The sequence below is a fragment of the Urocampus carinirostris genome, chromosome 5, assembly GCF_059441175.1.
Source record: "Urocampus carinirostris isolate Australia breed hairy pipefish chromosome 5, RoL_Ucar_1.0, whole genome shotgun sequence".
Lineage (NCBI taxonomy): Eukaryota > Metazoa > Chordata > Actinopteri > Syngnathiformes > Syngnathidae > Urocampus > Urocampus carinirostris.
Genome location: NC_142353.1, coordinates 16,715,388 through 16,731,481, shown reverse-complemented (window position 1 = coordinate 16,731,481; position 16,094 = coordinate 16,715,388). Strand labels below are relative to the sequence as shown.

At 39.2% G+C, this 16,094-nt stretch overlaps 2 protein-coding genes across 2 annotated transcripts; both read right to left on the bottom strand.

The window, feature by feature from the left end:
- Positions 1-306: 306 nt before the first annotated feature.
- Positions 307-8,691, bottom strand: dimt1l (DIM1 dimethyladenosine transferase 1-like (S. cerevisiae)). Its single transcript, XM_088336002.1, has 12 exons — positions 8,511-8,691; positions 5,394-5,467; positions 5,235-5,321; positions 5,100-5,161; positions 4,935-5,028; positions 4,818-4,867; positions 4,618-4,741; positions 2,758-2,850; positions 2,630-2,694; positions 2,493-2,556; positions 2,320-2,426; positions 307-2,235 (listed from the first exon to the last, which is right to left on the bottom strand). Exons 1-12 carry the CDS (start codon positions 8,566-8,568, stop codon positions 2,193-2,195), a joined length of 921 nt encoding a protein of 306 aa, XP_088192128.1. The 5' UTR covers positions 8,569-8,691; the 3' UTR covers positions 307-2,192.
- A 60-nt stretch (positions 8,692-8,751) lies between these two features.
- Positions 8,752-14,342, bottom strand: cenph (centromere protein H). Its single transcript, XM_088335063.1, has 10 exons — positions 14,139-14,342; positions 11,875-12,029; positions 11,740-11,801; positions 11,617-11,662; positions 11,479-11,547; positions 9,534-9,590; positions 9,401-9,464; positions 9,222-9,273; positions 8,993-9,153; positions 8,752-8,910 (listed from the first exon to the last, which is right to left on the bottom strand). The coding sequence occupies exons 2-10, from the start codon at positions 11,973-11,975 to the stop codon at positions 8,818-8,820; spliced, it is 705 nt and encodes a 234-aa protein (XP_088191189.1). The 5' UTR covers positions 11,976-12,029; positions 14,139-14,342; the 3' UTR covers positions 8,752-8,817.
- Between the last annotated feature and the right edge of the window lie 1,752 nt (positions 14,343-16,094).

Genomic DNA, 16,094 nt, shown 5'->3' with positions numbered 1-16,094 from the left:
ATGTTTTGAATCAGGAAAATTTAAGAGGTAATTAAGCTAAGGTATATTGTGGAACCAGTAGTACTCGTTTCAGAATGGATAGATTGTTCATATTTCGAAAAAAAAACAACAAAAAAATCATAGTAGCATTTAAGAACCCTGTTTTAAAGTTGAAAGTGTTTTGTAGACAAAAAGAATACCACATCAAACCAGCTGTTGCTGCAAGTACCCACAATCAATAACCAAGGAACAATCAACATCGTAACACACAAAAAAGGTTTTCACAGAAAAATTATGTTCTGTAATATGCTATTAACTGATGTAAACTACAGATCATTCGTGGCATTTAGTAGCACTGAAACAGTATGACTAATTGAAAGTTGTGGTTAGCACAACTGGACCAAATCTGATACCCTTGAACAATGTCAGAAAAATAATTGTCACAAATCACTTGACACTTGAAAAAGAAAAATGTTGACATTTACAAATATTATTTTAAATTTAAAAGAAAGAGCCCCAGAAAATATGGTACTGTATATGTTGGCCTGGAGAGGGATGGACACCGCCACGCTGTACTTGCCCAAGACACACCAAAGGAAATGGTGCCCCTACCCTAACCCCCTGATGTTAAGGAATCCAACACACCCCTGGGAAAATGTAAAGATCGTTTGACCAAAGGTACATGTTAAACTAAATCATGTCCGTTAATTTGTAATACATGTGTTTTTAAATTAAACATGGACAGGAGGACATGAATAATTGGGGTCTTCATAAACAAGCATGTTCAAGGTTATGGTTCTAACAACATCTCCAAGTAGAGTGAGAACTTGAGACGCACTAGACGTTTATGCAGGGATCAGAATTTTCCGCGGATTTACGCTGTTTTTGAACCCCAAAGGTCATTCCTGTAAATCGTCTAAATTCGATGAGAAAATATTTTGGGGGGGGTGAGGTATGACACGTGACTGTTTCATCACCCCAAGTTAGCATTTAGACCATTGGTCGATAGGTTCGCTGATAACCAATCAGCGGAGCTTTTGTTCAGAGCATTGGCTTTCTCAAACATGGCGCTCCATCCGGTCTTTTCAAACGGTGAAATGCGTGTTTGAAAAAGTAAATATGAAAATACTAAGAAAAGAAGACGAGGCTTTTGTCTCCGAGATTGATAAAGGAATCGAGAATAAATTGAAGTGGTCATGGCTGGAGAAGACTGTCACAGTAAACGTTAAAATCGGCGCAAAGATCGAGGAAGTTACAGAAACTTTGAGCCAGTTCATCGCAAAGTGTGATGTTCCAGGGAAAGCAAAGTGTCTATACTGTGTCGATCTGATCAATTATGGTACGCGAGGTTGTGTGGCACTGATCGATCATGCTAAAATGAACAAGCACAAAGCAAAAATAGCTTGCCGGCGATCAAATTATGCACTCGGATCCGCATTTAAAATCGGCAGCCACCGGTTCAACATTATTGGCCGTTTCAAATCCTTCCACTTCAAATACTAGCAGCAGTCAACCACTGGTTCCCCTGTGTGACAGAAAATCCCAATCTGAGGTATTTATAAATCTATTTATTTATGAAATGATTTTATCTTTTGTGTTTATACAATATTTAGAACAGGATAAACAAAATTTAAAATTTGTTATAAACATGATTAAAATAGATTATTTTGTATCATCATGATCATGTTCAATATTACAAATGCTTTTAGTGTCAATATATTATTATTTTTTTAATTTATATATATATATATATATATATATATATATAATACATGGTTTCTGTTTTGTTGGATTTAATTCATTCTAGTGCAATTTTCACATAGCAAATAAGATAAATGCTGTTGACTTCAGGGGGGCTTCGCCCCCCTGAGCCCCCCACCGGGCTCCGCCCTGGACCCTGGCTATTTCAGCTGAAAATGAAAATCTCCATTCTGATCCCTGTTTATGGATACAATCCCAAAAGAAATTGGAGCCACGCATACCAGTACTTCAAATGACATCAAAACAGCTTAGCGTAAACGCCAAAGCAAATTATCATATGAAAGTCTAAATACACCGATTCCATTTTAACTTAATACCATTATTTCACAAGTGGTATTGATTATAAACAGTTTTTGCTAACGATCATTAAGTGACATCCAAACTTCAATATGAGTTCACGGAGTGTACTTTTTTCACAATTCTATACAACTGTCAAAGCATGTTAATAACGTTCACGAAAAGTGGATTCCATCTGAGTTGAAGGCATGAAGCAATCTGAGAAGTAGAACATAAGAAATACATCAAGTAATGAATGCAAATGAAGTGTGTGTATTACCTAATCCATGACATCACACTTACACCATGAAGTCATCGATATCCATTGTTCTGGCTCGCTTTTCACTGAATTCTGCTTTTTGCAAGATGCTTTCGATTTTCTTGCTGATGCTGAAGTCTGCCGGCACTTCCTGTCAGGGTAAAACCAGTTGTTCTCATTCCAGCCTTCGAGCCAGCAAAGCAAAAAGCACACTCACCAAATTATTTACAGAGCAGTGAATTCGGTAATTCTTCTCCAAGAGTGTCTCTACGGCGGAGGACCTGCACATCCGAGAAGACTCTTAAAACACTTGCAACAGGTTTGGCTCTTAAAACTGCTTTCAGCTATACTCACTTGAACGCAGCACTGAGGGATTTATTCTTTCTTATAAAGGCTATCCGGACCAGTCCGTCCCACTCCTGAACAGAACAGGCCAAATGTTGAGAATACCCTTTAACGTGTTTTAAGCAAAACAGTTTTACCTGGAAGTTAACTGGGGGAGGAGGATTTTTGGGCTCTATCCTTACAACACTGGACTCGACTTTTGGAGGTGGACGAAAATTATTCTTCCCCACCTGAAACGCAAACATAAAATTCACTCGTTCAATGCAGATGACAAATTAAGATTCAAACAAGTCATGTTTATTTGTATAGCCCTTAATCACAAGGAGTCTCTAACGTTGATGAAGATGTGCGGCCATGATTAAAATAATTTCTTGACATCTTAACTATTAACACAAACCAACAACAAATGTATTGTAGCGAGCAGAGACGGGAGTCGTAGGCGGAGTGTCAAAAGAAGGTGCCAACGAAAGCTGCTTTAATGACATTTAAACTTGCAAAAACAAAACAAGAGAGCGGCTCGAGCCGGCCGAATTAAGAGCCCCCCTAGGAACTCGCTAACTAAACAATGGTTCCGTGGGTGAATTATGTAAAACCCACTACAGTATGTACAATTCCTCATCAGATACACCAAAGAGTTGTTTACCTCATTGTGTTTTTGTTTTGTTTTGATATCTTTCAAAATATTTGATCTATTCTCTAACATCCGTATTGCAATTGGTACCGTGAATAAAAACAATGAGATAACGAGAAATTTGAACGTCTTTTCGTATGTCATCTATATCATTGGTGATTTAGTAGTTAAGATTGAGCATTTTCACCACTGCGACCAGGTTTGATTCCTGTTGCCTCCAATGTTTTGCAACTGTGGTCAGAAATATTTTTGGATTAAACAATCTTTACACAAAAACAATGATATTCTTCTATGAGACGTGCACATAGTTATTTTTACGTTAAAATAAGGCATTATACATGAGTACTCACTTCTACTCCATTGCATATGAATAATAACCTACTCTTCTTGTCGGCTGAAAAATAGTCTGTGTAACATAGTGTACTAATCTGTGAAGCCCTTAGAGACTTATTGTGATTAAGGGCTATACAAATAAAAATGGACTTGACTAAATACAATTATTATATTGACTTCAATCATGCGTGTCTAAAGACTGTACTCCCTTAATTTGTTCGATATGTGGACTGTGCAACCAGGAGGAATCAAACCCTGGAAAATGTGTATAGCAACATCACAGATACGTACAGATCGACCCCCTTACCCATATGGATGGCTCTGACTACCTGTGCCTTTCTTTGACTCTCAATTAAAACCTCTTGGGAGGAAGACTATCAGTGATAAAATTCAAACATGGCATGAAGGTGCTCTCTCAGCTCTAGGACCGCTTTCAACAGACTTGCTCGGATGTGTTTTAAAATTATGACGTACAGATGCACACTGAATACTGTATTATCTTACATAAAAATCTGTTTGGATGCCACAGATATTAAAAGAATCAGGGTATTTCTAAATCCCAAACCCTGGATGGCTTGCAAAGTTTGCACTCTCCTCAAACACTGTCTTCAGGTCAAGGGAAGAGGCTCTTTACTGCACAGCTCCGCCTGACCTGAAGAGAGGTATTAGGATTGCCAAGGCGGTGCGAGGACCATTGAGGATCACTTAGCCGAAAAAGACTCAGAGGATCTGGCAGGGATCACAAACTACAGGGGCAAAAACCCAGTGACTGCTTGACAAGGATTTGTGTGTCAAGTGTGTTCTGCGATTGGCTGCCAACCAGTCCAAGGTGTCCCTTGCATCCTACCCAGAGTCTGCTGGGATGAGCACCAAAACCCTCGCTATCTTCATAAGGATACACAGCTAGAAAATAAATGAATTAATTATATCTAGTGCATCAAAACCTAAAAGTTAAGGCTAATATTATACCCACTGCCTAAATATAATGCGTACATGGGCTAGCAGTGCTCCTCTTGAAGAAAAGCGTACCTACTTTCATGAGATGGTCAACACGGGCCAGGAGTTGTGTGTTGATGGACAGCCTGCAATACAGTTTGTCCCCAGGCGGGGCGACCAGACGCATGGCAAATTCTCTCTGGAACATTAATACCGCACACCTGAAAAAGCCGTGAGTGATATAGATGACTATAAAACTGACTAATCCGTTTAAAATGTTGACGTGAGCTTCCGTACTTGAAGAAAGGTCGATGAAGCAACAGCTTGAAGACAAACGGTGATGAAATCTGCGAAAAGTGAAAAGCAATTGATGAAACTCATATTTTGTAGTAGACGATTCAAGTCTGCGGTTACCTGGTAGGGTAAATTGGCCACACACACATCGAAGAACGGCAAGTCTGTTTTGAGAACATCTCCGACTAAAATCTGAAGTTTGTTCTGCATGGGTCTGTTGAGTTCACGGCACGCTTATTACAGCACATGTTGGCTTTTGAATGATTTGCGGGCGATTATACTCACGTGCATTGCACTCGTTTCTGAAGTTCAGCCACTAACCGGGCGTCTAACTCGCACGCCACCACCTTCAGCACACAACGATCAGGTTATTGTTGTTTATTTCAATCTCATATGCAAATTAAATCAGGCTTGAGTTACCTTTTTTGCTTTTTCTAGTAGTTTCACTGTCATGTTACCGGTTCCCGGTCCCACCTCCAGAACCACATCTGTTGGCCTCAGAGCGGCCTGTAAGTAAAGCAACGCGTTGTAACTAAGAAGAAGTCACTTTGAGGCTCGGACGAGCGCAGTCAGGCTGACCTTTTCTATGATGCTGTTGACAACAAGAGGATTCTTTAAGATGTGCTGACCGACTCCGGTGTTGAACATAATACCTGCAACATAGGAGATGATTCGTCATTATTCTTGATTTCTTTATCTCATTCTTTGTGTTTTACAATAAAACAACACAAAACCTGACTTTATGAAGGACCGCAGAAAAATAGAACTATTATAAGGCTAAAACAATTTTAGGGTAAGCTAAAGTTCTTAAAGCCTACTCAATTATTGAAAAAGTTAAGCAGAAAATTATTATTGGGGTCAAACCTGGACTTGTGTCATGTTCCTTTTTGGTATATAGGGGGCCTCTGTGTACTCTCCATTTGCCATTCAGAATGGACAAGTCCCATGGCTACTTTGCTCTCTGGTCTCCCAATGTCTAGCATCAAATGGTGGTGCAAAATGGTGCATCCCAATATTAGCTGACCTGCACTGGCTCTCTGTCTGTTTAAGTCAAGATGTGATTTAAAGGTTAAGTTCCTTCCATACAAAAGGTTTCATGGACTTTTTCCACCTTATCTTTCATATTTTTGATTGCTCCCCATGTTCCTGCTCGGAGCCTCCGCTCAGAAAATGTAGGTCAACAAGCAATTACAAGGGCCAAGAAGAAATCCCCAAATTTAAGAGTTTTCTCTATTCATGCCCCAGAGCTGTAGAATTATTTGCCCTATACGATAATTTTAGCAACCTCAATGGAAGTGTTTACATCTATACTTAAAAGATATTATACAAACCCCCCCCCCTTTTTTTTCAAATTGGCACAGTAGTGTTCCTCCCCACAAAAATGCAGATATGTTCTGAAATATCCCAAGCCCCAAGGATCTCGAGAAATTAATTTTCAAAGTAGACAGTTTGACCTCATATCCCCAAGAGCTGTGATGTCACCGGATGACAGCGTGAACTCAAAACAATGGCACATCCCGTTGAGAAACAGACAGTGATAGTAGTAATCAGCGAATCCATAACGCTCATTTCAGCTTGGATTAAATGGAACTTTACTTTCCGTGTCACTGGGGGACTTCTGCTGGTTTTGTACGAGTTGATCATTAAAGGGTAAGTTTACCAGCCGTAGTGCACAGTGTGATTGCCTTTTTTTACTTCGCCTCAATTTAGGTATGTGATTGTGACTTTTGCTCTCATGTTTTTTCCGCTTGTCTTGCAATTAATATTATATTATACAGATAGCTCTCAACGAGCATGCGGGCTCCTGAAAACATCTAGTTTTGTTTGGTCTAGGTTAACCTTGTTAGCAGCCAGCTAGCTAGCCAGCCTGCCGTACTCATTGTATTTTCCCCCTGGATAAGTTCGTGTTTGTTGTCGTGGTAGTGTTGTTGTTGTTGGCTCGCGGTTATCCTGGCTGCTTGCTGCGTGTTTATGGTCAACAAGTCTTGCGATATTTTCCCGTCGAACGTTCCCGGTTCGTCGCCTATGGCAGAACGGTTTTAGCTGTGTTATTTTTGCCAGTTTGACCCATTTAGGCTGCTCTCCATTTGTTGTACCTTTGCTGCACCCATCTGCGACACAATGTCTAGCCATTCTCCACAAAAACTACCAAACCTTGGCTCAAAACACTAAAAACCTTTTGGACTAATCAACACTTAAACCATTAGGGTGACTGGCTTGCTCGGGTGATGGTGCGCTTCACATAACGTCAGAGGTCAGGATGACGAGACAAACTGTCCTGAAAATGCATCATCTTAGCAAATAATTGTAACATACCAACGACTTATACTTATATATTATGCAAAAAGCTTAATCATTTCTCACATTTTGTATGTTTTAGAATTTGGGAATGAAAGACACGTTTATATTTCATAGCTTATGAGTGATGTTGAACTCATACTTTTGTTTTCTTGTCCTTGAAGGGGGAGAACAAACCTGGATGTTGCCCTGTGTGTGCATTGTGAGTCATTAGACCGACACCTGGACCTGATTCAGGCCATCATCGAGAACAAGGGTCTCAAACGGGGTGCCCCCAAAGGACACCTTAGGTTCCCCGTGGACCTGTTCTGAAAATTGTTTACCAGTGCTGGTTCATTGTGATTTTCTAGGAAACTTAGTGTTTGACTATGTTTACCCCTACTTCCAATTATTAACCTGGTAATAACACAGTAACAACTTATTAATATAAAGTTTTTTTTTTGGAAGGACTATCGCATTGGGTGCCCTTTGCGCTAACTAGTAACTAAAAGTAGTTCTCAGCTTGAAAAAGGTTGGAGACCCCTGATCTAGAACCTGCTGCATCAGTCGATGGTTTAAGACAGGAAGCTAGTCGTTGCTGAAAACTGGACTTTTTACATGATATCACTTTGTTTTATTTAATGTTGACTATATTGTCTATGGGCAGCATGGCGGTACAGTGGTTAGTGCGTGTGCGGCACAGTTCTGAGGTCATGAGATCAAACCTCCTGTGTGGGGTTTCCTCCCACATTCCAAAAAATGTATTTCAGGTTAATCGGCTGGTCCAAATCGTCCCTAGGTGCAAATGAGTTGTCTGTCCCTGTGTGCCCAGCAACTGGCTGGGAACCAGTTCATGGTGTCCCCTGCCCACTACCCAAAGACAGCTGGGATGGGAACCAGCACCCCCGCGACCCTACTGAGGATAAGTTGTGCAGATAATGGATGTGTTGTCTCTTGATGCCCTTGCAACATCAATTGCAGCCTGGTAATCCTGGAAGGGGGATTACCTCGTGTGAGGTTTCTTAATTTTCCTCACGTGATTTATTTTTGTTTTTCCTTGCTCACGTGTACAATTTCATATTAGGGGATGTATTAATGGTAATATCTGTGGATGTGCAAACCTTTGAGATTGAGGGCTAAACAAGCGAAACAGAATCCTAGATATAGATACTTTGCTTTGCTTGTACTTCATTAAGTATGACCCAACGTGCTGATCGTGATCATGCTATTATTGGGTGTTTTCACATTTCTTTTGAGAAGGATTTCCTTAGTCTTTATTGAAATTATATACATAAATGTGATGAAGAGCCCATAATTAAAGATATCAAACTTGAAATCAGATTTATAGTGATTTGTGAGACCAAGATAGCGTTAGCATATTTCTTCAAGTACCCTAACTCCACAAATGACAAATCTTACCTTGATTTTTAACCTCTTGATGCTGCCTGCTCTTTTTATCCGCTTTGACTTTCGGCATTTTGATTAGTATACGGACAGTTATGCCACAGAATTGTACAAAGGGTATATATAAACAATATTTCCACACTCGGAACACGTGTGAGACACGGACACTCTTCTTTGCGGGTAGCTGTTCAGATACTTCAAGACGTGAGTGTCTATTGGTGGCCATGCTTGGTATTACAACAACAACTTCCACGTATTTGAATTCACTTGTGTTTTATTGGTTTCTAACATTTAACACACATGTACAAAAAGGAGCGTTCATTTAGTCAGAGATGGGAAGTTCTTCAAGGGTCAGGCATATGTCTCGTAGTTCGGGATCCTCCATCCAGTTTACTTTACATGCTAACAGAACTCCCTAGAAACGTAAAAAGAGAAAAATCTGATAGTCCAGTACACACACACACAGTTCCGTAAAATGTAGTACAAATACACTTTACCCTCAATACATTCTGTCCCATGATGACCATCTTTTTGAGTTCATCGAGGTTGTTGCGACCTTTCTCCAAGACAGCTTTGTATTTTTCTGCATACGGCTGCACTTTTTTCACTTTCATGTCTTCAATCTCTTTCATTTTCTCACGCGTGAGACGCTTCACCTCTAAATGCAATGCGACAAGTGGTGAGAAACGTTTTTATCGGAGGGATAATGTCGCTTTATTTACGAACCGAGTCGTTTTTTGCTAAGCTCTGCAATTTCATCTTGTAGAGTTCTTGATTCCTTTCAATGAAACAACAACAACAACAAAATCGTTTTTAGTCTTCATAACCTAAAACCTGGACTTAAAATATTTTCCATGCAACACTTTATTTTGAAAAAAAAAAAAAATCTAAATCGAAAACCCTACCTGCTCAAGTGTTTTTATGACAGAGCAAAGAAAAAGGCACTGATCACTGATGGCTCTCAGCCCACTGAAAATGACGCATAGAGTATCATTCTGACATCAGAATTAAACAAATGAATTGATTCTATTGACTTACTCCGCCTCTGGATTGTTTTCCTTCATCTTCTCTCCAAAGGCATGCCACATCTGCATTCTAGAAAAAGCTCAAGTCAGTGAATTGTTCACTAATATCTTTAAACAGGCTAGTTTTTTAGGTATGCTAATGGGATCCAAGCACAAATAATTAATTTTATATTACCATTCTCATGAAATTTAGGTTAATTTTTAATTACAATAATCAGTGTCTGAAACTCCTGACAAAAAGTTACCGGACACCAGGGCAGACAACTCTGAAAAGTTGCCTACCCAGCCATAAAGTTGCCTGCCCGATTTTTCACAACTTGAAACACAATAAGACGACTAATCGCCAAAAAGAAAACATTGTTGCAAAGTATTAAGGATTAATAATCAAAATATATATCAGAACAACACTTTAAAATTAAGTTTATTATAAATCTACTTATAACATTCATTGAATGTATATGACATCACTGTTTTCCATCTGCCATCAGTATGTACCTGTATTTACTCATCTTCATTCATGCAATGTTTGCGTTGCATCGTCTGCTACAAGCCACGTGAACTCCTTTCAACGATGGTTTTAATGTACGTTTACGTTTTGTAGCGTCATAAATTTTGTTAGCTTCGTTTGAATATTTCTTCTGGGGCTGAGGTTTTAGCTTGATTCCTAACCACTTATCCATTTTTCTTTTGTTTTCTGTGCGTCTACTTTGTAAAATGATATAAAAATGCGCGACCTTATAACGCTCGGAAAAGTCTGGAAGCACGAAGTTATTCGATGCACGCTTCTCATTGGCTGCCGAGTCTGCAAATTGCCAGACGAACTGAAATTCCGAAATTTCCAAACCAAAATTGGAGTACAGCAAACGTTTTGATTTGAATTTTCCCCCTTGAAAAAGTCGTCGGCCACCCGGGCGGAGAAGTTTTGTAAGTTGTACGCCCAACGTAAAAGATGCATGCACCAGGCGTCCGGGCAGGCGATATTTCAGACACTGCAAGAATCCTTCGCTTTATAGCAGTTTACTTTTAAGTTTTGATACTTTGCAGATTTCCATTGTGCAATGCAAAACATGCATAGTGTTCAGCAGCAGACAGCACACAGCAAATGCTATCACAGGGTCAAGTTGCAGAGGGATGTGTATGTGTGTTGGGTGGGCATGACTGTGTGTGTGGCTGTGGTAGGCTGGTGTACGCTGTCAATCAAAGAGGAAGGCGTGCACAAAAATCAATGGGTGCACCAATAACGGTCCGCGAAGAACGGTAACCGCAAGTATTTTAGCAGCTCGTAACATTGAAAAGAAATGTATCAATTAAATCGGACTCTGAGAAGTCAAAAGAGCGCAAATAAATGCTGATCACCACTGGGTGCTCCATTGATTGTTATTGGGTCTGGGAATATACTGAGGCGGCGTTGAGAGAGAAAGCAAAAGCAGTGCTGCAGAAATGGCCTACTACTACAGCTAGGTAACAAGTAACAACTCTTAAAAGCTACCCGTGCCTAGCCTGAATCCCACCAGCACCAGATCCATTAACCTTAAAACAGATGACCTGGAGCTACAACTCTCCTGAAACCGCCACATTCGTGTATTTTAATCATCACAGAGACCTGGCTAAACCTAAGGATCCTTGATGCCGTAGTGCTGCTAGCCTAACAATCTCTACATCGCTTTCTTACACTGAAAGGCGATACCCTCCATTGTATAATGACAATAAAGACCATTCATTATTCAACTGTGTTCTGTGTTTTTTTTTTGTCCATCTATAGTTGTTTTTTTGTTACAGTCTCATAAATTATACGTTACTGATAACTAATAAACAAATGTTTCTCCTATCGCGGGACTTTTTTGGAACGCAACCCCTACAAAAAACGGTATTACTGTACTTTTTTTTTTTGTAGGCTCAACACTCCCTAGGGACCCTCATAAGGATAAGCAGACTAAAAACGTTTGAATGTGATTCACCTATGCAAAGCCAGTGTGCAGGTAAAATGGCGTGCCTTGATTCTTTCCAGCTCGTTGACGGTGACTACCCTGTAGAGACAAAAAATCTGAAATTTGCATCTCGACAATATAATGTATATTGGAAAAACAAGCGCTCACAGGCCCCTCTCTGCTTCGGCAGCAGAACACGGTCTTAAGTTTTTGCCTGCGAGAGAAAAACTGTTTCACTTTCACAATCCTTTAAAAACAAATAGTCATATCAAAGAGGACTGAATCCCATACCTGTCATTCTACTCAGTTTCACTTCCATTTCAAAACACTGGTTGGAGAGCTGCTCTTTTATTCTGAAAATGACAATAAATGCAATGATGGACAAAGAATGGACTCAGACTTGTTTTTATCATGTCAGAAGTGTACTTTAGTATGTCAGGCGAGTTTTCAGACGGATTGTCGGAGCAATCGTTTATGGGCAAGTCCACCTCTTGGTTGAGGTTGGTGGGTTCTTCAGATGACTCCATGTTACTTCAGCTTTGAAGAAAAAAGCGATGCCTCCAAAATAGGGATGCACTGTACTGTTAACGAGAGACACAAGGAATGTGAAATTCAATGGCATTTTAAAATACAATCATGGACTGGCTTCGGGAGTAATGGAAACACTGTTACATAATTAGGGTACCAGAAACTGTAATTGGATTACCTTACAGTTACAGGAAAAAATGTAATCCAATTACAGGTATATATATTTAAATCGAGGAATCGTTTGCAGGATTATAATTTTGTTCAAGTGTATTCATGTTGCACACTTCAGGGGAAAAAGATAAGAACCGGTGTGTACTGGTTTCAACTTTTTTTCCTTTCTTTTCCACCTTCACACCGTCTGTTCATAACTCTTTCTTTCTCTCTCTCTCTCTGCCATCTCATTCATTGCACACACACGCACACACACACACTGGTGCGCTCACTCTCAGGTACCCCCATCGCTGCCCCAGGTGCCTGAGTACAAGTCAGGTCATGTTTATTTGTGTAGCCCTTAGTCACAAAGAGTCTCAAAGGGCTGCACAGATTACTGCAAACCACAGACTATTATTACACCATCCCCTGATCTAAAACCTACATGAGGGCAAGGAATAACTCAAAAATCTCAACCTGAGGAAAATTAAGAAAACCTTGAAAAGGGACCGCACATGAGGTAATCCCCCTTCTAGGATGACCAGGCAAGAACAAATAATACACAGATATTGGCAACAGGAAATATATGTCATTCACAAGCTATAGAAATGTGTTTTAAGCCTAGATTTAAACAGTTCCACTGAGGTTGCAGATCGAATCTCAGGGGGAAAAACATTCCACAGCACTGGGGCCTGACTGGAGAACGCTCTCAAACATGCGGATCTCTTCTTGGCTCTTGGGATCAAACATGACTATAATCCAAACTTTGATAACTAATTGAAACGTGCCATGTACTTAAAGTGCAACTAACAAGACACCATCAAGAAATAAGTATGAAAATATAAATGAAATAATGTGAAATGATTGATGCAATTTAATGCCTGGGGGGCGTGTGCCCACTTCCACAGAAGCATTGAGACTCTGTGATTAAGGGCTATACAAATAAACATGACATTCATTCACTTCATGCACTCATTCTCATGTGTCTCACATTTACGTGACATAGTGTGCTGATAGACGAATTGTGATCATTATAATTTCAAAAATGGACACGGAGAGAGAAGACAAGACATCCCAGATTTTTAGAAAGTGTGACTTTACGTGTTTAAAACAATGTGTGGTTCTTAATGTGCTCTTAATGTAAACTAAAACAGATCATATTTTGTCTGCAATGTGAAAAAGAAAGTTTTATTTTTATTCAGTACACTATGTGTTTTGTTTTTGTATTTACTATTAGAGAGTACCTGGTCTTGGTTTCCTCTACATCTTACATTGTTCATTTATCTTAAAACTAAATTCGGTAGTTGCATTTAGTCTATTTTGTCTTTTATTAGCATATTTTGTATGTAAGTAATCCAAAACTAATTGAAAATAATCACGTTACATTAGATCTCCATTCGGGCCCCGGTGCTGTGGAATGCTCTTCCCCCTGAGATTCGATCTACAACCTCAGTAGAACTGTTTAAATCTAGGCTCAAAACACACTTATATTCTATACTATATGAATAACCTATATTTTATGTTGACAATATCTGTGTATTATTCGTTATTGCAACATCCATTGCAGCCTGCTCATCCTTGGAAGGGGAATTACCTCATGTGCAGTCCCTTCTCAAGGTTTCTACATCTTCCTCATGTTGAGGTTTTTGAGTTTTTCCTTGCCCTCATGTAGGTCTTAGATCAGGGGATGGTGTAATAATATTCTGTTTGCAATAATCCGTGGTCTGTGCAGCCCTTTGTGATAAAGGGATATACAAATAAACATGATTTGACTTGACTTACTGAAATATTATGGTACTGTAGTGGGTTTTACCTGGATTACGTTAATGGTTAACTTTAACTAGTTACTGTATCGGAGTACACTTTGAAACTAACAATCCAAACGCTGATCGTGCGTATAGTTTAAAATGCGTAGATGTTTTCATCAAGCTAGATGAAATATGAGTAATGACCAGACCACAACTTTTAAATAAGCATTGCAAATAAAACTATTCACTGATAAATGAAATTACCTTGGCAAAGGAGTTTCAGCCGATCGTTGAAAATCTTACTGTAAAAGGTAAATGTTGCAAAAAAACAACGCAAGGTAAAGAAATAGAATAACAATATACGACACAATTATACGTTGTTGTATTTTGTGATGGTCTATTATGGGTTGCTATCCTGTATAGGTCGGTTAGCAGCGTCAAACTAACCCGCCCGGAAGTGACGTCAGTTGTGCGTCACTCAGCTCAAAATAGTGGCGCCTTGAAATCATAAAATGGTGCTGCTGCCCTCTAGCGTTACTCAGAGTACAATTAAACGTCTATTCAATCAAAAAATTATTACTAATTTCTGAACAACTTAAAAGCAATAAAATATCCCAAAACCGGTGACTTGCAGTGAAGGTTTGTGTCGGGTGCGGCACCTTAAGATTCAGGAATAAATAACCCAACATCTTATTCATCATTTGACGGGCAGATGAGGAAAGCAAAATATTAACTATAGCATTAAAACACGTTGTAAATGTAAATAAATGAAACTTATGCACAGCTCCTTTTGAATAAAAGCATCAATAATAGATAGGTAGGGGTCTTAAACTTTTGACCCGTAGAAGAACCATCAACATTATAAAGGGCGCTTCTCACCCAGATCACAAACATAAATAAGCACACAACTGTGTGAAAAATAAATATTCTGACAGTTGAAAAATAGGTAGGCTGCCTAATGCTACAGTTTCACTAGTTTTAATTGCACTACTATGACGATGCACTATTTTCTACATTCTAACTCTTGACAGTCTCTTAAGTGCTACGTTTCAAATATGTTTGCCTATTGATCCTGACCGTCTCTTGTCTTATTTTTCTCTTTAAAGTCTTTATTACATGTTTACTCTTGGGTGTCATGTCTCATACATTGTTTCACCGCGTTGATATCAATCACGATAAGGACATTTCAATTCCCCAGTAAAAAGAGTAAACCAGGCATCATCTTATATCAGGCATCTCCAAAGTCTGGCTCGGGGGGCCAGTTACAGCCCATGATCAAAGTTTTACTGGCCTGCAGCATCTGGCCCGCTAATAATGTTGACCGCAATACAAAATGAATTTGTACCCCCCAAAAAACACAACTTCGCCAGATGATAACAATAGTCCTAAGGCCATCACCCTTGGCTTTCTGTGAGAATTTTAGCTCACCACATTTCCGACATGGCGACTGTAAATAAAAAAAATGACTAACGACTGCCGCTTCAAGTGAAAATTGGAGTATTTTTTTTACCTAACAACTGCCTAATTTGCCAAGAGACTGTGGCTGTTTTCAAAGAATATAATATAAAGAGGGACTGCCAGACCGAAGATGCTGACTACAAAAAGCTAACTGGAAACGAATGCGGTGAAAAGGTGAACTGGAAGCTGTTTTAACGGCACAGCACCGCTTTTTCATAAAACCCTGCGAGTCAAATGAAAATGCTACCAAGGCGAGCTACGAGGTCTTGGCGCTGGTCTCCAAGTACAGCAAACCTTTTAAGGAGGTTGAATTTATTACAGACTATTCAGAGAATGCAAGGCTGAATTGTCGGCCCTCACACATATTCAGTATACCGAATCTGGCCCGCTTTATCAAATGTTTGGATACCCCTGTCTTATATTTTCTATTTTTTTCAGTAATCAAATGGAGGTGATTTAAGAAGTTTTCTTTTAATGATAAAGTATTTTTGAAGCATAAAATAGAAATAATAACAGTTCCTCGTGTTCGTGTTTATGAAATGTTTCTGACTGTACACACACAATTTTTTAACAAATACCGTTTTGTAACCTGTTATGTGTTTTCGATATCCATTATTATAAATAACTCTAGGTTAATGCAAATATGTCAGACCAAAAAGATCATTTTCTTGTAATAAATTGGGGGTCAGTAAGTTTGAGCAAATCAAAGATCTTGTTTGAACAGATTTCAAAATGTAATAGTACAATAACTCATTAATAATA